This window comes from Mesoplodon bidens, assembly GCF_964165515.1.
Source record: "Mesoplodon bidens genome assembly, chromosome: X".
Lineage (NCBI taxonomy): Eukaryota > Metazoa > Chordata > Mammalia > Artiodactyla > Ziphiidae > Mesoplodon > Mesoplodon bidens.
The window spans coordinates 54,656,810-54,681,148 of NC_138163.1; the positions used below are offsets into that span (position 1 = coordinate 54,656,810).

At 37.0% G+C, this 24,339-nt stretch overlaps 1 protein-coding gene across 4 annotated transcripts in view; it reads right to left on the reverse strand.

Moving 5' to 3' along the window:
• Positions 1–6,698: 6,698 nt before the first annotated feature.
• CENPI (centromere protein I) overlaps positions 6,699–24,339 on the reverse strand; it is a 53,180-nt gene continuing 35,539 nt past the window's right edge. The window contains exons 15-22 of one of the 4 annotated variants that reach the window (XM_081222620.1): positions 21,001–21,092; positions 17,975–18,110; positions 16,958–17,082; positions 15,896–15,944; positions 15,548–15,766; positions 8,943–8,998; positions 8,775–8,816; positions 6,699–8,090 (exon numbers count right to left, since the gene is read on the reverse strand). In XM_081222620.1, the coding sequence (XP_081078746.1) occupies positions 8,792–8,816; positions 8,943–8,998; positions 15,548–15,766; positions 15,896–15,944; positions 16,958–17,082; positions 17,975–18,110; positions 21,001–21,092 (702 nt within the window). In that variant the 3' untranslated portion in view covers positions 6,699–8,090; positions 8,775–8,791. The remainder of the gene's footprint in view (positions 8,091–8,774; positions 8,817–8,942; positions 8,999–15,547; positions 15,767–15,895; positions 15,945–16,957; positions 17,083–17,974; positions 18,111–21,000; positions 21,093–24,339) is intronic. The other 3 variants (XM_081222619.1, XM_081222618.1, XM_081222621.1) reach the window with 3 other exon arrangements.

Sequence of the window (24,339 nt, forward strand, 5' to 3'; positions counted from 1 at the left end):
ACTTTGTATAATGTTTTTGAGGTTTGTCCATATTATAATATGTATGACTTCATTCCTTTTTTTTTTTTTTTTGCTAAACAGTATTCCATTATATGGAAATAGCATATTTTATTTATCCATTCATCAGTAGGACATTTGGGTTGATTCCACTTTGGGGTTATTATGAATAATGCTGCTATGAACACTTGTGTACAAGTTTTTGTGAGGACATGTTTTCATTTCTCTTGAGTATATATCCAGGAGTGGAATTACCATATCAGTCATGGATATGGAATACCATATTCCATATGGATGGAATACCATATTCCATATTCCATATGGAATACCATATTCCATATTACCATATCAGTCATGGATATGGAATACCATATCAGTCATATGGTATCTCTATGTTTAAAATTTTGAGGAGCTGCCAAATTGTATCCCAAAGTGGCTACAACCATTTATAGCCCAGGCAGCAATGTATAAATTTTAATTTCTCCACATCCTCACTTCTGTCTTTTTTATTATAGCCATCCTAAAGGGTGTGAGGTGGTATCTCACTATGGTTTTGATTGAATTTACCTAACGACTAATGATGTTGAGCACCTTTTCATGTTCCTATTACCCTTCTTTTCTGGGAAGAAATATTCAGATCCTTTGCCCATTTTTTAATTGAGTTGTCCTTATTAGTGAGTTGTGAGAGTTCTTTATGGACTCTGGATACAAGACATTTATCAGATATATGATTTGCAAATATTTTCTCCCATTCTGTGAATTTTCTCTTCACTTTCTTGGTGGTCTCATTTGAAGCACAAAGTTTTTAATCCTGATGAAGTTCATGAATTTTTTCTTTTATTGTTTGTGCTTTTGTTATCAGAGATACAAAATCAATGACTAACTTAAGGTCATGAAGATTTACTCCAATGTTTTGTCTAGGAGTTTTATAGTTTTAGACATTACATTTAGGCTTCGTACCCACTTTAAGTTAATTTCTGTATTTGACGTGATAAACAATCCAACCAGACTCTTTTGCACGGGGATATCCAGTTCTCCCAGCACCACTTTCTTTCCCCATTGAACTGTCTTGGCATCCTTGTTGAAAATCAAATTGACCCTAGATGAATGGGTTTATTTCTGGACTCTCGATTCTATTCCATTGATCTTTGTGTATCCTTATGCCAATACAACACTGTCTCGATTAGTGTAGCTTTGTAGTAAGCTTTGAAAGCGGGAAGTATGAGGCCTCCAATTTTGTTCTTCTTTTTCAGTATTGTTCTGGTTATTCATAGTACTTTTCATTTCCAGTTGAATTTTAGGATCAGCTTATCAATTTCTGCAAAATGCCAGCTGGGGTTTTGATAGGGATTTCATTGAAACTGTAGATCAGTTTGGGGAGTATTACTATCTTAACAGTATTCAGTCTTCTGACCTATGATCATGGGACGTCTTTGCATTTATTAGATGTATTTTTACTTTCTTTAAACAACATTTTGGTATGGTGTATTACATTGATGTTAAGCCAACCTTGCACTACTGGGGTAAATCCCAGTTGGTCATGGATTATAATCCGTTTTATATGTTGCTGGATTTGCTTCGCTAGTATTTTCCCAAGCTTCTTGAATGTATAGAGTGTTTTTCATCAAATTTGGGGCATTATCAGCCATCATTTCTTTAAAGATTTTTTGTCCCTTTGTCTCCTCCTCTGGTATACCCATCATGAGTGTGTTTGTGTGCTTAACGCTGTACTACATTTTCATAAGGCTCTGTTCATTTTTCTTCACTGTTTTCAAGTCCAGCACTTCCATTTGGGGTGTGGTGTGTATGTATTCGATTCTTTACTGGTATTTTCTTTTTGATGAGTCATTGTCATTACATATTCCTTTAATTATTTTTTTATTAGTTTCTGCTTTATAACAAAGTGAATCAGTCATACATATACATCTGTTCCCACATCCCTTCCCTCATGCATCTCCCTCCCTCCCACCCTCCCCATCCCACCCCTCCAGGTGGGTCCTTTAACTATTTAAACATGGTTTAAGTTCTTTGAACACATTTATAATAGCTGCTTTGAAGTCCTTGTCCACCAAGTTCAATATTTGATCCCCCCTCAAAGGCAATTTGTCTTTTTTTTCCCTGAATATGGGTCACACTTCCCTATTTCTTTATTAATCTGAACAATTAGGTAATAATATTGTAACAGCACTGGATTGTCCCTGCTCCAGAGTCTTATAGCAACTTGGCTAGACTAATTCTGTGAAATCAGTTCCCCCATAGTGTGTAGCCTCTAATTTTCCTGCTTGGATTTTTTATTTTTCATCTTGACACCTGGGTTCCTAAGGGTAATCCCTGGGTCAGTATAGTTTAGCAGTCATCCACTGATTGATTGGAGTTGTACTTAAGCCCCTGAGCCAATAAGGTTTTCATTTTTTGCTGTTTGACCTGTGTGGCTTAAAGACTGCTTTCACACTTCAGGGAGCTTACAAGTTTGTCTCACATTTAGTTAAGGACTAATAGTAAAGCAGTTTCCTCTCCAGTTGCTCCTGAGAAAGTGTGGCCTTAGGTATGTGGACACTCTTCCTTATCACCAGGCCTCCTTTGCTGGCTCTTTCTCTGGTCTGTTAAACTTCTGGCTGGTCTGCCTCTATTAGTATCATACCATGCTTTTGGCCTCCACTGATTGTTTGCTGATTTTTATTTTGGACAGTTCCTTTGAGGCACAAATTGCTCCACAATCCAAATAAAGTCAGGTCCCTCAGGCAGGGCCAGGGTGTTGCCAGCCTTTGAGGTTTTCTCTGACCCTGTTGGAACCTCTATATTATGGAACAGTATCTGGGGGAGATAGGAGCTGCCACATGGCTGCCAAGCTCACTGTAGTACCTCTTCTGCAACGCAGAGTTGGGTGGGAAAATGGGTGTAACCTCTATCTCACATGTTAAAGACTCCTACTACTATTACTGAGTTTTGTAGATTTTGAATAAATGATTTTCAATTTGTTGCAAATCCCTTTATCATTCTCCAGAGACTGTGAATGACTGTTTTTGCTAATTTTGACCAATTAGGTAGATATTTTTCTGGGGAGAAGTTCCATTGAGCTTGACTATGCAGAAACTGACGATCAAGTTTGTGAATTTAACCTAGTCCACAAAACTGATTACAAATAGAAAAAGGATTCAGTTCTATTTTTTTAAAATTCACATCTACTTAAACAATTATATACTATCTTCTTCCTCACTACCCCAGGTAATAGAAAGTTCACCTACAAATAGATACAAGGGGAAAGTACAGCATATTAAAAATTCAATCTTGTTCAATTTCATATGTGATATTAACTATGTTATTGTATCCAGGGCTGGAATACTCATAAATGCTTAGGATGTCAAACTATTAAGTAGGTGCTTATTCATTCATACTTTCAGCACTTTTCTCAGAAAGGCTCAGGAAACCTCTGTTCACACAGAAAGTAAAGTACAGAGAATGCACATTACTTCAGTAAGCCAATACCTCCTGGGATAGTCTTTAATTGCATTTCTGTAAGATATACTTTGATCAAATACAGCTTCCAAAGTAGGAAAAACTTCTATATCTCTTTTCCCCTTTGTGGGTTTTCAATGAAAATTCTACAAATTTTCTATCATTTCATATGCCAAACCTTTGAAAGACAGACATCAGAATCTAAATTTTACCAGAGAGAATCAAGAGGCAAAGTATTTAAGTGACTTCCAAGGTCGTACAATTCACTAATGATGAACGATGAACCTAAAACTAGAACCAATTGAAGGACTCCTTAACATCCAGCCTCCAGCTCTGTGTACCAAATCTATTTAGATAAGCTAATATTCTTCCTGGCAAGCTGAAAAATGTTGCATTCCTGTTACATACTTTAAAATGGACTTTAATTCACATGTACTATTATGCTCCTTGGGAAGATATCCTCTTCTGAGTATTATAAAAATAAAGCACTAATGACTCTGGTCAACAGTATATTCTGTTAAACACGATTATGCATTGTCTTAGACAGATCAGGCTGCTATATAACAAAAATACCACAGACTGGGTGGCTTTAAAAAACCAATTTACTTCTCGCAATTCTGAAGGCTAAAAGTCCAAGATCAGGGTGCCAGCATGGGTCCTCTTCCTAGCTTGTAGACAGCTGCCTTCTTGCTGGATCTTCACACAGTGGAGAGAAAGATCGTATCTCTCTTGTCTCGTCTTACAAAGGCACTAATCCCATTAATGGAAATTCCATCCTCACAATTGAATTACCTCTCAAAGGCCCCATCTCCAAACACCATCACATTGGGTGTTAGGGCTTCAACATATGAATCTGAGGGACACAAACATTCAGTCCAAAGCAACCATCTTTAATAGAAACAGATTTTTTTTACATGACAGAAACAGAGGCTCTCTATATTAAAAAGCCTAATAATTTAAACAAAGTGAAAAGTAGTATCAACTGAAAAAAATCTTAAAAATATAATACCAATTTTAGAGAATAATTTTTCTTCTATCTAGTAAACCATTTTGTGATTAAAAAATGTATCTGATATAAAGAGAATTTCTACTATGTTAATAAAAGTTATGTGAGGCACCATAGACTTACCTACTTTTCTTTCCAGATTGTCCCCAAGGCCAAAGGAGAAGTTATGATAAAAAGAAAAATAAAATGTTAGAAATCTAATAGCAGTGTTATTATTGAATATTAAGTCAATATTTAAAACATCAACAATTTTACACAAATACTGGGTAAACAAAGTGTTCTTTTTGTACAGTTGGGAAAATAAACCACATTTTCTATTTCTTTTCTTTTCTAGACTTGTTTGGTACTGAAACAAAATAGCTATTCTTATTTAAATTTTGTTTTTCTTTGCCATGAAGATTCTTCAAAAAAGACCTTTCAAATAACTAGATTTGGCATACTTGCATAGCTGTATATCTAATCTTAAGTGGGTTAAAAAATTGATCAAGAGAAGAATATGGTCAAAAAGGTACCCAGGGAATCATTATTGAATAAAAAGGCAAACTAAAGGAGAAACTTTTTTTCTCCCAGAACATAAACTTAAGTTTAGAAAAGTTTCTTCCATGATCTGAAGATTGTTACTGGTTAAATTTCCAAAAAAACTAATCAAACCCCTTCTCACAATTTAAAGTTCTACATGATCTTAAGGATCAAAATACCATGTTCTGAAAAACAATATGGGAAGTTATTTGGAGTACAAACTTAAAAACAAAAGAGAATTCTCTAAATAGTTACCCATTGGGGAAGCTATCAGATTTACTTCAAAGCAGCTAAAGCTTCTTTTATCCAGGTATATAGGCTACATTCCACACCATTAAATAACCCTTCCTTTTTGAAACATTTTCTGTACTTGGCTTCCAGCACACCAGTCTCCTGACTTTTCTTTAAGCTCACTGGTGGGTCCTTCTCAGTCTTTTGCTGGTTCCTCCTCTTCTCCTCTACTTCTTAACATTGGCATACTCCAGGGCTCAGTTCTTTGCCATTTTCTTTTCAAGCTGTACTAAGTGATCTCATCCAATGTCGTGGCTATTCAGTAAAGATTCCCAAATCAATTTTGTCAGTACCAAACTGTACCCTGAACTCTAGATTTGGATAGCCAACTGCCTATTTAGCATCTCCAAACTAACATGACTGAAAAAGAACTCGTTATTCCACATTCCTCCAAATCTGTTCATCTCTCTGTTCCAGAATTCACCCAGCTACTGTTAAAAACCTAGGAGTCATCCTTTACTCCTCCCTTTCTCTCTCCTCATATCCAAGCTATCAGCAGATCCTATCTTCTTTACCTTTAGAGCTTGCGTCCAGTATCTAACTACCACCCCCCCACTCTCCATCATCCACCACACTAGTCTAAGACTCTTGCCTGGAACACTGTAATAACCTAACTGGTCTCTCTGCTTTCACCCTTAATCCTCTTCAGTCTAACCTTCACACTGCAGTTCCATACAGGTAAGTAAAATGATGCCACTCCTCTGCTCTCAGTCCTTCTAATGGCTTCACATTACGTATCCATCAGGCTATAAGGATCTTCATGAACTACTCTCTGGCTTTCTCCCCTATTTCTTTTCTTACCATGTTTCTCCCTTAATCACTATGTTGTAACCTTAATGGCCTCTGCTATTCCTCAAACACACCAAGTAAGTTAACATTTTTAAGCCTTTTTACTTGCCTTTACCTCTTCCCGGAATGCTCTTTCCCCAAATATTCACATGGTTCATACACTTATTTCATTAGGGCCTCTGCATATGTCACCTCTTCAAACAGGCCTTCCCTAACCATCTTATCTAAAGTAGCACCCCCCTCAAACATGTATATCTTTTTATGTATAATTTGGTGGAAGGCAGAGTCTGATGATGAAGTCATTATTCCCTAGTGGACTAAAGAATCTAGATCCTGAAAAATAAAATTAGCCACATTGAGGCTCTCTCTCCTGAGCCATGGATAGAAAGACAATCCAAGCACTCCCTAAGGATGGCAGTGTATTGGTGATGAGTATGGAAACTCAAGTGGAGCCACTTGGCCTCTCTACCAGTGAGGAAAGAATTTAGTCCCATACGCTCAGTTTGTTTCTGTCCCTATTCCTTGCTTTTTCACCTGATATTGTACGTTTGTTTACATCTGTATTATCTGTATTCTCCAATGGAATGTAGTAAATTCCACAAAAGCAGACACTGTATAACCAGCACACAGAAGAATACATGGTATATGGCAAGCTCAATAAATAAGTATTAAATCAAAAATGAATGAAAAAAAATGAATGAATAAATAGTATTTCTAGTTTGAACACCATCCAATAATATAGTTTAGGGTTCTGTTTTGCTTTAAAAGGAAAAAAAAAAGAGCCACAATGTGCACTTAAAAATAAAAATAGGGCTTCCCTGGTGGCGCAGTGGTTGAGAGTCCGCCTGCCGATGCAGGGGACACGGGTTCGTGCCCCAGTCTGGGAGGATCCCACATGCCACGGAGAGGCTAGACCTGTGAGCCATGGCCGCTGAGCCTGCATGTCTGGAGCCTGTGCTCCGCAACGGGAGAGGCCACAACAGTGAGAGGCCCGCGTACCACACACACAAAAAATAATAAATTAAATAAATAAATAAATAAATAAAAATAAATTCAGCTTGATTTCTTTCAAATGATACGAATTTTATTAAAAGAGGGAGAGTTATTCAGTAGCGCTGAAGCAAAATTTTGTAGTCAATTTTCAGCAAGATACTCTAGCTATCATACAGTTTTTAAAAGCTTCAGAATTATTCCTGAAAATAGTTACAGTTAGTTTATTTGGACCTAAACACTCAAAAATGGGATATATACATACACATACATGTGCGCACACACAAAATAGAGCAGTTTTGTGAAATCAAACTGGTATAAATAGGAACGTAGATTATCCCACAATCCTCTTCCCTTCCTTATCTCATCAAACTGCTATCAGTGCAGGCCCAGAAATCTACCAACTACTTAGAGCCACCTTCTAGAGCTAGAAATGTATCCTCTTAACTTGGTGTTGGTGTGGCTGTTCACAATAAGAAAAATGGCAATATCCACAGAGGTTTTACAGAGGCAGCTGAGTATTTTGCATGAATATGTCTGTAGCTTAAATGCCATCATATATTATTTACCTGCTCTCTTCCATCAAAAATGCAGCTCACAGTCCACAAGAATGTGAAAAATCCCACCACATAACAGATATGTCTCTTTATGTATAATTTGGTGGAAGGCAGAGCCTGATGATGAAGTCATTTTTCACTAATGAGCTAAAGAATCTAGATCTTGAAAAATAAAATTAGCCACATTGAGGCTCTCCTGAGCCATGGATAGAAGGCCAGTCTAAGCACTCCCTGAGGATGGCAGTCTGTTGGTGAAATGAGTATGGAAACTCAAGTTGAGCCACTTGACCTCTCCAGCAACAAGGAAGGAATTTAGTCCCATATGCTCAGTTTGTTTCTGTCAATATTCATTTAATGTTGATCAGGTGGTTTATGCTCTCTGCTCAGGGGACAGAAGAACGATGAATACTGCTTCTTATGAAAAGTTTCAAGCCTTGTAACCCCTCTGAAAATAAATAGTCCAAATACCAGTTCCATTTCTTCCCCTGAAGGTACAGAAAAGGGAAAATTACTTATCAAATATTTCGTTTGCTTATTCTCTACCTCCTCTTCTTTGCCTAGGAAAAGTTCCCAGCATCCTGGATGCACATACCAAGAGTTAGCTCGAGTGGCCAGGTTTGTAACTGAAACTCAGTCACTAAGTAACAGTCAAACCGGAGAGTACCCGAAGTTTAAGGGCTAAATATTCCTTTTATTATATTGGCAAAAAATTCAGCTGTTCAAATGAACAAGTACTGTGAAATGGAAATGGGTCATCATTCCCGCACTCTAGGAATTTAACATCTAAAACAGACAACACAGACATTATTATATTACTTCCTATATTAAATATATACACAGCAGAGTTTCTATACTGAGACAATTATGCTTGGCTTTGTTAACTAAGATGCATTACAGTGACATTTTGACTACATGCAAGTGTATTATAAAATAAGACGATGCACAGACACAACAGCAAGAGTCAAACTATGAATAGTTTTATCTATGTAGAGGGTATGTGCCAACGAAGTCACATAAAAGTCACTGGAATTAATTCAGAAGGCAAACACTTCACTTTGACTTTGTCTAGGCATCAGACTTGGGATTTGGGAAAAAGTAAAGGTATACATTCTTCTGATGAAATGAAGCTTTATGAAATCCCTGAACATGATGAAAATAAATTTACTTACCCGAATAGAGCTCACGTTTACTTTCCTTTCTCTTGGCCATTGCTTTCAAAACAAAAACAAAAAAGAAAATGGAGAGAAATGGGGATGAAAATATTTGGTTAGCAAAAATTACCAGAAAATTAAGATGGCTCTTCACTATCTGATTCATTTGCTATGTTCTATTCCTACCAACACTCTTGGATTCCTTTTGAATAAGCACCCACTATAACCTTCCATATTTCTCCCTAGAAGCACAAACAGAAAAAAAATAAAATCACAGTGGATAAAGTGAGCACCATTTTGCTAATATTTGGCTTCATTTTTTAAAATTCTGTACTCAGCCACTGGGGTGGAGATGGAAGGTGGGCTTTTTCTGAAGAATATGATTTCCTGAATTGAGCTTTGAAGGATGAGGATGAAGCCTGGTGAGGTAGTCTGGGTACCCAGTAGATTCTGTGAATTTGTAATTCTTTATAAAAACTCAGAGCTAGGTGAGCTAGCTAGTTATTCCCCAGCTTTAACTATCACCTACTGTACTTCACTGAAGAGCCATCAATTCTAACAACTTTTTTTATGTATCACTAAGAAAAAACTCTGCCTATTAAACTACATATAAGACAATGCATTTTTAACACTTAGAAGTTTTTATTTTATAATGATTGAAAGAGTTTTAGATGTAGGCAGATTTTGATCATATATCATTTTTACAAACATGAAATGGTAAATATAAACAAAATTAAGTGGTGAAAGTATTTCTAAAACTTCACATTCAGAGTCCAACTCTTGTGAATTACTTTTCTACTCAAGCGTTGTGGATATCTATGTTTTTTTCACACAATATCATCCTCTGTACCAGAGTGTTGATTATGTAGCATTTCTTAAAGGAATTAATAAAGGCTATGGTGCTTGGGTCTCAACTGCATAAATCTAACCTACTTTTGGCCCTTACTTCAAGGAAAGTCCATAACATATATGGTTCACCACTTCCCTCCCTTCTTCTTCCAAGTCATTTGGTTTTGAGAGCTTAAAACAGTGCTCCAGCATCATCTCCAATCTTTCCCCCATGCTGCTGACATCCAATCTGCAAGGTCTGATTCTGGCAATCTGCCTGCACACACTCAAAAACAGCAAATGACAACTATATCATGATTGCTGCCTGGATGACAACGATCACAAGATGCATCTTGATCTCTGAGAAGTTATAAGAAGTGGGAAAAATGTGTGTTTTTGAAACAGATGAAGTATAGTCCATGCTGATGAATTCCATATTGATTTCTCTCATTCCAACCACTCTCTTGAGTTCTAAGCCCCTATTTCAAACTGCCTACTTACACTTCTTCTTGGATATCTCACAGGCATCTCAAACTTAAGTACGTCAAAACGAAACTTGATTCTCAACTTGTCCTCCACAAAAAACAAAATAACCTATCCTGTTCTTCTATCAGTGTTCCTCTTATTAATAAATGGAACCACGATCAACCCCCTTGCTCAATTCAAAAAACTCAAAAGTCCTTTCCTTTTTCTCATTCCCACTTCTGATCAAGCCATCAGGCCCTGTCTGCTCTATCTCTGCAGTACATCTCCAATCAGTCCACTTCTATGCATCTTCACTACCACCACTTGCATACAAATCACTATCAATCTATTTTGTCTAGACCAAGAGCCTCCTAATTGGTGCCTCTGCTTCCACTCAGGCCTCCTCTTATAACTCTATCCTCCACTAAAAAGCCAAAGTGATCTCCACTAAACATCAACTCAAACCATACTACAACCCTGCTTAAAAATATTTCACAAAAGACCCTGAATAGCCAAAGCAGTCTTGAGGGAAAAAAAAAAGGGATCTGGAGGAATCAGACTCCCTGACTTCAGACTATACTATAAAGCTACAGTAAACAAGACAATATGGTACTAGTACAAAAACAGAAACATAGATCAATGGAACAAGACAGAAAGCCCAGAGATAAACCCATGCACCTATGGTCAACTAATCTATGACAAAGGAGGCAAGGATATACAATGGAGAAAAGACAGTCTCTTCAATAAGTGGTGCTGGGAAAACTGGACAGCTACATGTAAAAGAATGAAATTAGAACACTCCCTAACACCATACACAAAAATAAACTCAAAATGGATTACAGACCTAAAAGTAAGACCGGACACATAAAACTCTTAGAGGAAAACATAGGAAGAACACTCTTTGACATAAATCACAGTAAGATCTTTTTTGATCCACCTCCTAGAGTAATGGAAATAAAAAAAAATAAACGTATGGAACCTAATAAAACTTCAAAGCTTTTGCACAGCAAAGGAAACCATAAACAAGACCAAAAGACAACCCTCAGAATGGGAGAAAATATTTGCAAACGAATCAATGGACAAAGGATTAATCTCCAAAATATATAAACAGCTCATGCAGCTCAATATTAAAAAAACAAACAACCCAATCCAAAACTGGGCAGAAGACCTAAATAGACATTTCTCCAAAGAAGATATACAGATTGCCAACAAACACATGAAAGAATGCTCAACATCATTAATCATTAGAGAAATGCAAATCAAAACTACAATGAGATATCATCTCACACCGGTTAGAATGGCCATCATCAAAAAATCTACAAACAATAAATGCTGGAGAGGGTGTGGAGAAAAGGGAACACTCTTGCACTGCTGGTGGGAATGTAAATTGATACAGCCACTATGGAGAACACTATGGAGGTTCCTTAAAAAACTACAAATAGAACTACCATACGACCAAGCAATCCCACTCCTGGGCATATACCCTGAGAAAACCATAATTCAAAAAGAGTCATGTACCGAAATGTTCACTGCAGCTCTATTTACAATAGCCAGGAGATGGAAGCAACCTAAGTGTCCATCATAGGATGAATGGATAAAGAAGATGTGGCACATATATACAATGAACTATTACTCAGCCATAAAAAGAAACAAAATTGAGTTATTTGTAGTGAGGTTGGTGGACCTAGAGTCTGTCATACAGAGTGAAGTAAGTCAGAAAGAGAAAAACAAACACCGTATGCTAACACATATATATGGAATCTAAGAAAAAAAAAAAAGGTCATGAAGAACCTAGGGGTAAGATGGGAAAAAAGACACAGACCTACTAGAGACTGGACTTGAGGATATGGGGGTGAGGGGTAAGCTGTGACGGGGTGGGAGAGTGGCATGGACATATATACACTACTCGGAGTGAGGTGGATAGCTGGTGGGAGGCAGCCACATGGCATGGGGAGATCAGCTCTGTGCTTTGTAACCGCCTGGGGGGGTGGGATAGGGAGGGTGGGAGGGAGGGAGACGCAGGAGGGAGGAGATATGGGAACGTATGTATATGTATGGCTGATTCACTTTGTTATAAAGCAGAAACTAACACACCATTGTGAAGCAATTATACTCCAATAAAGATGTTAAAAATAAATAAATAAATAAATTTTAAAAGAAGAATTAAACAATAACCAAAAAAAAAGAAATAAAAAGTATTATCAAAACAAAAAGGTCCTACTGTACAGCACAGGAAACTATATTCAATATCTTGTAATATACCATAATGGAAAAGGAAAGAAATTTTTATTAAAAAAAAGTATTATCAAGAAATTACATAACTGGTATAAAATATAGAAATTTTAGAAAAATAAATGTTGAGAGTGACTCAAGAAGAAATAGAATATCTGAATAGACCTATAATAAGAAAAGAGGTTGAATAGTAATTTAAAACCTTCCCATTAAAAAAAGCTCATGACCAGATGGCTTCATGGTAAAATTTACCAAATATTTAAAGAAGAATTAATGCCAATCCTTCACAAACTCTTCCAAAGAACAGGAGAGAGAATACTTCCCAACTTATTTTTTGAGGCCAGAATTAACCTGAAACCAAAACCAGACAGACATCATGAGGAGAAAACAACATCCCTTATCCTCCACAATCTACTGAAAGACCAAATCTGCAGGAAATTATGCTAGGTGAAATAAGCCAAACACAGAAGGGCAAATACTACAAGATACCACTTATATGATGAATCTGAAATAATCAAACTCATAGAAGCAGAGAGTAGACTGGTCATTGCCAGGGGCTGGGGGGAGAAGGAAATGAGGCATTAAAAAAAAAGCACAAGTGATAAAAGAAAAAATTAATAGAGTTCATCAAAATTTAAAACTTCTGTGCTTCAAAAGATACCAACCAAAAAATGAGAAGACACCCCAAAGAACAGGAGAAAACTTTGCAAATCATATATCTGATAAGCAACTTGAATCTAGAATATAGACATGAGTCTCATAAGCCATTAAGACAAATAACCTAATTTAAAAATGGGCAAAGGACTGTTGGTGGGAATGTAAATTGATACAGCCACTATGGAGCTTCCTTAAAATAGATAGTTCTAAAAATAGAACTACCATATGACCCAGCAATCCCCGTACTGGGCATATACCCTGAGGAAACCATAATTCAAAAAGAGACATGTACCACAGTGTTCATTGCAGCACTATTTACAATAGCCAGGACGTAGAAGCAACCTAAGTGTCCATCGACCGATGAATGGATAAAGAAGATGTGGCACATAGATAGATACAATGGAATATTACTCGGCCATAAAAAGAAACGAAATTGAGTTATTTGTAGTGAGGTGGATGGACCTAGAGTCTGTCATACAGAGTGAAGTAAGTCAGAAAGACAAAAACAAATACCGTATGCTAACACATATATATGGAATCTAAAAAAAAATAGTTCTGAAGAACCTGGGGGCAGGACAGGAATAAAGACACAGACATTGGGCTTCCCTGGTGGCGCAGTGGTTCAGAGTCCGCCTGCCGATGCAGGGGACGTGGGTTCATGCCCCGGTCTGGGAAGATCCCACATGCCGTGGAGCAGCTGGGCCCGTGAGCCATGGCCGCTGAGCCTGCGCTTCCAGAGCCTGCGCTCTGCAACGGGAGAGGCCACAACAGTGAGAGGCCCGTGTACCGCAAAAAAAAAAAAAAAAAAAGACACAGACATTGATTGACATGTATACACTGATGTGTATAAAATTGATGACTAATAACGACGTGCTGTATAAAAAAATAAATAAAATTCAAAAATTCAAAAAAAAGAAAAAAAAGACACAGACGTAGAGAATGGACTTGAGGACACGGGGAGGGGGAAGGGTAAGTTGGGACAAAGTGAGAGAATGGCATGGACCTATATACACTACCAAATGTAAAACAGCTACTGGGAAGCAGCTGCATAGCACAGGGAGATCAGCTCAGTGTTTTGTGACCACCTAGAGGGGTGGGATAGCGAGGGTGGGAGGGAGATTCAAGAGGGAGGAGATATGGGGATGTATGTATGTGTATAGCTGATTCACTTTGTTACACAGCAGAAACTAACACACCATTGTATAGCAGTTATACTCCAATAAACATGTTTTAAAAAAAACAGATCCTGGATATCACCCCAGTTAGTAAATCAAAATGTCAGGGTGGAAGCAATCAAGGATGTATACTTTGAAAAGCAGCCCGGGTACTTCTGCTGCTGAGTCAGGGTAGAATCCCTGCTCAAGCCGTATAATTCTGCTTAAATTCCTCAAACATAGCATGCTCTAACATAGGGGTCCACAAACCACATCCAGTCCAATGCCTGTTTTTGTAAATAAACTGTTGTGGAACACAACTATGCCCGTTTGTTTACTCATTGTCTATAGCCACTTTCACGCTTCAACAGCAAGGTTGAGTAATCTTGACAGAGACCATGTGGCCTACAAAGCCTGAAATATTTACAGTCTGGCCCTCCATAGAAAAAGTTTGCTGTCCCCTGTTCTAGCTTTACACTTTTTCTCAAATACTGCTCCTGTCTTGACAAGCTCATACTCATCCTTCAAAACTCCAATTAGCATCACTTCTGTAAAGCCTGAACTGGCATTCCAGAAGCCCCCCTGTATATTTTTCATCATTCTCTGTACTTTCCCTATATTATTCATCATTCTTTATTGTAAGATGTCTGTTTAATGACTGCCTCCCTGACTAGATTCCAAGCTCTATGAGGGCAGTACTCAGATGTGTCTTGTTCACCACAGTGCCTGGTTCTTACATGAATATATTAAACATTTACTCAATGAATATCTCCCCCGTTCTATACACTTTTTCATTTTGTTACATTTCTCAGTGTTCCAGTCTGTTCAGGGAATTCTGAATCCAGATTCTATCAGTGTATTTGTAATCCCATCCTGTTGTGTCATCCACACATATGATATGCACACCATTTGAGTTCTCTGAGTCACTGATAATGTTGAAAATGACAGGGCTGGTGTAAAGTCCTGAGAAGACCCCCTTGCTTACATACTGATATCAACCCATTAAATCAGCAGTCTTTGGCTAAGACTCCAACTCTAATTATAACATCATCTAGCCTACATTTTCCATCTTGCCTAGAAGGATTTCACTAAAGCTTCAACTTCTCTGTACCCTTTTCTTACCTAGCACCACCTCTACCCAGGTAGAACTGAACTAATATTCACTCCCCCATCTTTCTCACAATTGTATCTCTTCTCACTTCACCTAACTGTATTGCAGTAATGTTCACAAATTTGTCTCTGCCACAAGCCCAAGCTCTTTGTGGGTAGAAACTAATTACTTAAGTTAACTTTGAATCCCCAGAGCCTAGCACAATGCCCAGAAGTTAGCTGATACTCAAAAAGTATGACTGAACACATGTCTTGCAATTCAGACACGCTAAATTTATGGCATTTCCTATTTCTGCCATCATAGTATTCTTATAGAAAATCTAAAAATCATTTAAATACTCTTACCTGTAGCAGAAAGAAAACAGCATAACCCAAAAGAGCAGGATGATGGACTAAATTTAAACTGTTTTTGTACTCTGCTACTGAAGCTTTTGCTAAGACTTTGGGGTCAATATATAATCCTTTCTGGAAGGGTTTGGATGTCCACAGGCAACCAACCGTGGCTGTCAAATAGTGATTAAATTCTTGATAGGTCTTGCTGCTGAAGCTGAACTCTGATTTTGTCTATTGGGAAAGAAAAAAAATTGTCATTATCACCTATTCTCCCTTACCTTCTTATTCCCAACAGATCATATATCTCTACACTCAATTTTTAAACAATGGTGATTTAAAACAGAGATTCATCATCCATACCTTTCGTACCAACCCATTTTTCTTTGCAGCAGTCAAATTTTTACGATACCTAAAGACAGAACAAAGAGAACTTTTACCATTAAATGCCTTTGATATGTAAACATAAACAAAAGTTTACATTTTAAATGTAAATATATGCACATACACAAATATCCAGCTGTCTATTTATGTTTTTTTTCCTTTTGTGGTACATTTTCCTCAAAGAATAAAAATTAATAGAGGCTCAAATATATTGAGTTGTACATTTAGGATAAATACTTGTAAATTTAAGATATGCATTTAGGATATGACTCTGTAAATTATACTTCAATAAAAAAGGAAATGCTTTTAATGTTTCACTGTTAAAAATTAACAGAGGCTCAAAAGCAGTCACTGATACAAAACATATTATAAAACATATTTTCCTAATGTGGAAAAAAAGGTGCAGTAGAAAGGATAAAGGGAAAACTTAGAGATGTAATCTTTTCTTGCCTGAGAACTATTCTAAGTAGCTTTTCAACATTTTAACCTTGGCATAGTCTCATAAGTTACGCCAAAAGGGTCTACACTTATGGGCTAAAAAGAGCAATTTCAGTCCATAAGTGAAAAAATTAGAAGAGATCAGAAATAATACTTACAGTTTCATATAATTGGTAATAGCTCCCCTTATCTCCCAGAAAATGTTCTTTTTACCAGAGAAGCTATGTAGACTTAAACCAGTTGTCAGTAAATGACTAATTATTCTTTGAGATACAGCAGTGAGAATTAACAATGCTGAGTGCAACGGTACCACTGCACAAAAGATCCTTAACTGTGAATTCTTTTAATCCATATCCCCCACAGTGACATTTTAAAAACACAGTTAAAATAGTCCCATGTTGGAAGGTCATTCCTGAAAGAAAGCCATGTTTCCTTTTTCCAAAGGTCCTGGCAGAAAATGGATAACAGTTTTATTGTATTTAATATTTCACTGTATTATATACAATAAACTTATTGTAGTATATTCATAAATTATTGTATAGCTGGAAAATGAAGATGGAATTATGATGTATTAATTCATAAAATGGTAAAAAGGCTTTGTACCTGTCCATAATGTAACAGAGCTGGTTCAGGATACTGGAATCCAGGCTGAGGAGTGCGGTATAGAAGACCCCAGGAGGAAACAACACCACCAATGGAAGGTTATAATTTATATATATGTCACACACCTTTTGGGAAGAATGACAACACCAGTATATAAATTATTCCTCAGAACTCCTCAACCAACTTCACTCAAAGAATCACCACTAGAGAATAAGCAATAATATAACATCAGGTTTGGGCCTGCCTGATTCATAAATAGAATACGTAGCCACAACCTGCTTAAAAATGTACCTCACCAAACAGCAACCTTACAATAGAGGATTATTTCTGCAAGGTAGTTATTAAAATCTTTTATTTTTTTCTGGGGAGAGATCTTAGAGTTAGGGAGAAAGGGGAAGGGAGCATTTCTTTCTTCTTAAGTCCTATAAATACTGAATTATCGTATTAGTTAGCTGTCAACCTGGAAAACAAAGGAACATGCTTCCAAGCAAATATAACACAAGACAACTAGGTATCAATGAAGGGAAGAAGCCAGGAAAACTGAGATTAGTGGGTACTTCCTGGATAATAGTTCTGTCTAGGTTGAATACTATAAAACAGTAGAAGAGGACCAGAATCATAGGTACTGGGAGAAATAAGGCAGTTGAAGGGTGGGGGTGGAGAGCTAAAGAAATAAAAGGTATTTTTGCTTTTTTACCAGGGGGTGGAAATGTACCATGGATGAGCAAAAAGTGATACTAAAGACAGACTTCTGTCTAGGGCCAGCATTATTCAAGGGAACGTCTATTAAAGTGGTACCTGGACTTCAAAAAAAGCATTTGCTTTGCTCCTTTGTTTTATGCATGTCAACTATTCAGGCCAGAATACAATCATTAACTTCAAAATACATAGCCTATCTCAAGTATGCTAATAAGGTCATAGCCCAACTTAATACCTGTGCATAGAATTTAAACAATAGACTAGTAAAGCAGACAGCCATCACAAAAATCTAAGTAGCGAAAATGGGATGTGTACTACCTTCTCATAGAAATCCAAAATAAAGTGCAGCAAGAAAGTACTGTTGTTTTCCAAGAGCATTGCAGTAGTGGACAGCCACCCTACATAGTGAATCAGTTTAGACACAGAGTTCATGGATCCACCTAAAGTTGTCTCTCTGCAATAAGAAACCAAGATCCATATTAGCAAAAGTCCTCACATTTTCCAGGCTAAAGCTGGATTAAATATACAGCAGAAAGTCGGTGGGAATTTCAGAAAACAATCAGTGCTCCAATGTATAATTCACATTTTTTTAAAACTGCAGTGATTAATCATAAAACTATACAGCCCTCTAGGGAACCATTAAGATCAATTCAAAGAACATCCCTGAGCAACCACTCTACTAGTAAATACCAGAGAAAGAAAGGATTAAGCTCCAGACTTTAGATAATATCACCAATGTCCAGGGACCACAGCAGTCAGCAAATTAGTTTCTAAGTACACAAATCCAAACCCAGTTTTGCCTAAATTCCTGAACTAAAATGCTGTTAAAAGTATTTTCACTTTAATCTAACTGGAATTCAATTCTAAAACTGAATGAGTAAAATTTTTGGCATCTTTCATTCTTCTAGTAAAAACCAGATCTAGATATTTTATATTCTTCCCAAATCAATGAACCATGTCTCTTTAAATTACACATGGGTATAATTGGTTCAATCCATCCATCTCCCCACCCCTCTCCTTCAATCCACTGTTGAGTGGATTAGGAAAAGACTGGGAAATGTGATTTCATAGCTTTACCCTCAGATCTAGGTAGCCAACAACGGTTATGCACAAGGAAAAAGGAATAGCATATAGTCTTAGAGCCTGAGATGATGATAACTCTACCATTACCCACCACCATGATGATTCTGTGCCAGAGCAAGCAGGGAAAGATTAAGAGACCGTTCAAATAGGTGGGCATACATACAGTCAGCCCATCACTTGCAAAACTGTACTTTATGATTTCTGGCAGCACCTGACAAATATGTCTGAAATAATTTGTACAATGATGATTGCTCAGGTAGCATCTTTGAAAGTGTTTCTCCACAGGACACTACTGGCATTTTGGATGACACAATTCGCCATTCAGGACTGCCTCCTACTCCCCACCCACTACAGAACGTTTAGCACCTCTGGTTCCTACCTACTAAAAGATGTTAGCACCCTCTTCCCAGTCACTGTGCCAACCAAAAATGCCCCCTGGAGAGCCACTGCTGAGAATGGTTTCCCACCCTTCTCTCCTTGTGATCTACAACTACAATTTACTCCTTCTTTGACAGTCATATGGCATATGGTCATATGATGGAGACATAGCATTACACTCATATCTCCAAGATAGAAAAATTATTGAGAACTTAAGAGCTATATTATATAATGCCAAGTAGTATTATGACAAGTAAAGTTACCTACAATTATGTCCATTTATTTGTTTTAAGAATTTTAGAAAGCAGAGCCCCTTTGTAAGTGCCCTCTCAAAATTTATGACACTAATTAAAAAGAATCCTAGGATTTTTAGAAAGAAAATATAGAAATTATAAAGCACCTGTATTAGGGTACCTAAGACTTACATTGCAAATTGGCCAAAGATTATAAATGCAAACATACTATTCTTAATAGAATTGAGGTGTTTGAAGAGGTTAACTATTCAAACGAAATTTCTTTATGATAGTAGTTCTCAAACTTTAGCTTGCACCAAAATTATGGAAGCATTTGTTAAAACACAGATTACTGGGCTCTACCTCCAGAGTTTACTTCAGTAGGTCTAGGGTAGTACCTGAGAATTTGTATCTCTACAGGACCCCCGGAGATGCTGATGCTGCTGGTCCAGGGACCACACTTTGAGAAGCACTGCTTTACAAGATATTTTCACTATTCACTAATGCTCTATTGCCTTCTAAAAGTGATCAGATATACACGATATATGGAAGCACTGCAATAATGAATATGAAGAATTAAAAAGTTTCCAGGCAACTCCCAAGAAGCTTCTATTCTCCTAACAAAGTAGGAGATAACTATAGGGAAAAGAACATATAGAAAAATAGACCTGGGCTAATCTAACTAAGCCAACCACCAGCTACTTGTAGTTGGAGCTAAGGGCTCCTTATCTTATAAAGTAAGAATGTGACTGATAATACAGGGAATTTGAACATCCATTAGATATTTGAACATATTAAGAACTATTAATTTTTTAGGTGTTATACTGGTATCATTTTTCAACAGCTGAAATGATGTCTGGGTTTTGCTTAAAAAATATCTAGTACAAAGGAGGAGGAAAGTGAGGGGTGTTATAGATGAAAAAAAGTTAACCATGAGTTGGTAACTGTTGAAGCCGGGTGATGCGTACATAAGGGTAACAATTGTACTATTTTCTCTACTTTTGAATATGTTTGTAATTTTCTATAATATAAAAAAAATTAATGTTAAAATAGAATACAGGAGAAGCAAAAGACACTAGGTAGAAAGAGTCAAAAAAACCTGATCAGGCAGTTCCTTGAAATTCAGTCAGTCTTTTACTTTCACTTTGAGGTTTCACATTTAACAGGAATGAACATAATGGAAATTCAGGGCTCTTTTTTAATTACAAAGTGAAAATAAATTAACATATATAAGCAAAATACATCAGAGAAACATTAAAAAAAATCTGTACAGCAAAATTACAGATCTTCCTAGCCATCATCAAAATTGACTTCACATATAAGCAAGAATACATTTTATAAAATGAGCTAAACTGAATGGAAGTCAAAGTTGCAAGTTCTAACGTCAGCTGGCCAATGTTTTGCTATATTAACTCTTGCAAGTGACTCAGAGGCTTGGGGGTTGCTTTCTGACTTATAGAATAAAACTTGAAAAATTAACTTTCCTCACAGGATTGTGGGGAAGAGTGAAAAGTAACAAAAAACATTTTTTTAGAAAAGTACAATTAAGCATTTACATGAAGCAATTAGGTTTTATGCCACACTATTAAACTCCATATGCAAATAGTTTTGTAGAGATCAACTCTTATGGAGGGTTATAAGATAACTCACAGAGGACTGTTCACAGATTTCATGTGGATGTCCATAGAAAGCCACAGCAGCCAATTCTGCAGTAGCTCTTTCAGACAGTGAAGAACACTACACTGTGGACACAAAACAAAAAAATCATCAGACATACCATAGTGCTGAGAACAGACTAAACCAGAGGCTTAGAGGTGGAAGGGACTGTGGAGATAACCACATCCAATTCAGAACCCAATAGCTGCTGCTCCAACCTAATCAGTCACCAAGAGACAGATTAATGCAAGTACAAGTTTATTTTACCATTTTCTCTACAAGCCTGCCCCCAGCTTATCAGTGAGTAACAGACTCTTGTTTCTCTAAATTACATTCATTCATAACATATATTACATCACCCACCCCTTATTATCTCCCCTCAGAGATCCTTTGAAGTTGCTACAAATAGGAGCTTCCCACCCTTTTCGCCTTGTGTCTACAACTGCAATTTACTCCTTTTGTTGGTCATAAAATTTATCTTCTGTGATTGTGGAAAACAAACAACCCTATAGTTTTTCCTTTGCTAGGCCTTGCCTTGATTTCCCAGGGACTCATTCACATACAAAAAATATAGTCTTGAAATAAGTGTGCCTGGAACACTTATAAGGATAAATCATAATATCTATAAATTTGAAAGCAATCCATACCATCCCAAAACCTAACACAGGAAACCTTTCTTAAATATCCTTAATAAATGATGGTCTAGATACTATTTATATTTGAGTATCTCCAGTGATAGAATGCTTACTGTTACTTCACAGCACAGTTCAATTAATAATTTTTAGGGACTTCCCTGGTGGCACAGTGGTTAAGAATCCACCTGCCAATGCAGGGGACACAGGTTCGATCCCTGGTCCAGGAAGATCCCACATGCCGCAGGGCAACTAAGTCCGTGCGCCTCAACTACTGAGCCTGCGCTCTAGAGACCGCGGGACACAACTACTGAAGCCCACGTGCCTAGAGCCCGTGCTCCTCAACAAGAGAAGCCACCGCAATGAGAAGCCCGCACACTGCAATGAAGAGTAGCCCCAGCTCACAGCAACTAGAGAAAGCCCATGTGCAGCAACGAAGACCCAACACAGCCAAAAATATATAAATAAATAATTTTTAAAATATGTCTTTTTTTTAGAAATTGACACCTCACATTCAGGTTATAAATATGTTCAAGTTGAAAGCAAACTTGGAATCACCTAAAACAATCTTCTATTTTGGTGTCAATTTAACACTTGAAAAGATATTTGATATTACTATGACATATTCATATTCATATTCTCCACTCACCTACTCTACCCCATCCAGCCTCCACATTAAAGGAAGGCATGAGATTCTTACGTTTATGAGAAGGGGGCATGGGCTTAAAACAAAAATGGTTGAGAAGCACAGCTCTACACTCCTAAGTTTTGGTCTCCAACTTCATCTGGGCTCTTAATGAAGCTCAATAATCCTTTTACTATATTTCTCTTCAATTAGCTGTCTCTCTCTCCCATTCTTTTTAATGGCTAAGCACATAACACCGTCTTGAAGCCCCTTACTCAATTCTGTCCTACAATGCACTTCCTATTTTGAGAAATTTAACATTTTTAGGCACAAGTATTTCAATTTCTTGCTCTTTTTTCAAACTGTACAAATATATCTATATGTCCACCTATCTCTACGTCCTCATCCCCAATCTTAGAGAATAAGCAGTACCTCTCAACCTCTTACCACCCATTCAAGCAAATCCCTCTACCTAGTCTTAAACCAATACCTTCATGCTTTTTCTGAAACCCTGCACTGTCAATTATCCCTCATCTTTCCCCCATTTTCAACCTCTCCCTCTTCTCATCTGGCTCCTTGCATCCTATCTATAAACATGTGCAGGTTTTTCTCACTCTGGGGACAAAGAAAATTACAACCTTCCCTGATTCAAAGTCCCACTATAGCTCTCTCTCTCTCTCTCTACCTGTTCTTTTTAGCCAAACTTTTGGAAACACAGTCAATACTTATTGTCTTGTCTTCATTTCTCATCAACTCCTCAACCTCCACAATTTGGTTTTTACCCCCACACTCCACTGAACCTGCTCACAAAGGTAGCCAAGACCTCTGTATTATCAATTCCAAAAGAAACTTTTTTTTGGTCCATATCTTTCTGGACCCTCTTGAGATATGTAGCAACATTATCCCTTCACTCCTTCTTGATAGCCTGTATTCTCTCTGTTTCTTTGGCACTACTGTTCTCCTGGTTCTTTTCATACCTCTTGAAAAGGTTCCTTCATAGACACCTCCTTTTCAGTGAGAATTAAACAGTGAGCACTCCCCTGATTTCTGTCTTTGGCCTACTGTCTGTTTCCCTTCCTCTCCCCACCCCCCACTCTCAAATATAAATATATGCATGTGTGTATAAATGTATATATACTTATTAGGCTGGAACATATGAAACTGCCAATTGTCAAACATCTTTGACCTATTAGGTTAAATCTATTCATATGGTTTAACCTAATATTTACAGATAAATAGAGCTCTAGATTGGTGGAATAAGAGAAGAAATAAAGAATAACTGAATAGAAGATCGGAAGAGAATCACAGAAAGTTGCAAAATGAAGTCTCTGAAAATGTGTTATCTGGGAGAAGCAGTGTGTATTGTCATGTGAATGACATGACATGGTAAGGTAGAAAGTTACAAATAATATAAAATTAACTTGAATCCAAGTTAATGTGATAGGTAATTATAAAGTACCACTTGATTATGACAAACACTAACCAGGACAATATATTTTTCCTGTAAATGTGGCGAACAGTAAGTGATTTAAGGTGAAAAAAAGTTATAAAAGAAACATTACTTATATTGTCACTCTTTTAGAAAAGGAATAACCATTCTATAAGAAAGTGGCTCTCAAACTTAGTCCTGGAAGCCACAGTGGTTTTTTTTTTTTGGAGCACACCGCAAAACAGTAACAACTTTTAATTTTATTATATAAGGCTAGAACAATTTTATTAGCAGAAAATGACTATATTATAACACATAGTGGGTGCTCAATACACATTTGAGAAATGAATAAGTGTATCTACAGAATTATCAACCACAACAATCAAACGAAGTATGCTTAAGTTATTTCCCAGTTTGTTTTTATTAATACTCATTTGCCACCTGTTCATTCACTTTGTCATCTGTTACAGTTCAGGAAAATTACATGTAACAAAACCTTAAAAACAGAAGATTCTACACATTAACTTTGATTTGAATGATGCAGCACCTCAAGTCCAGGTCCAAGCAACTCCTGTTACAAAACACTGCTATAGTGTGGGTTTGAAACTGTGTACCACCAGCCACAGACTAATATTTCCTATTGAATC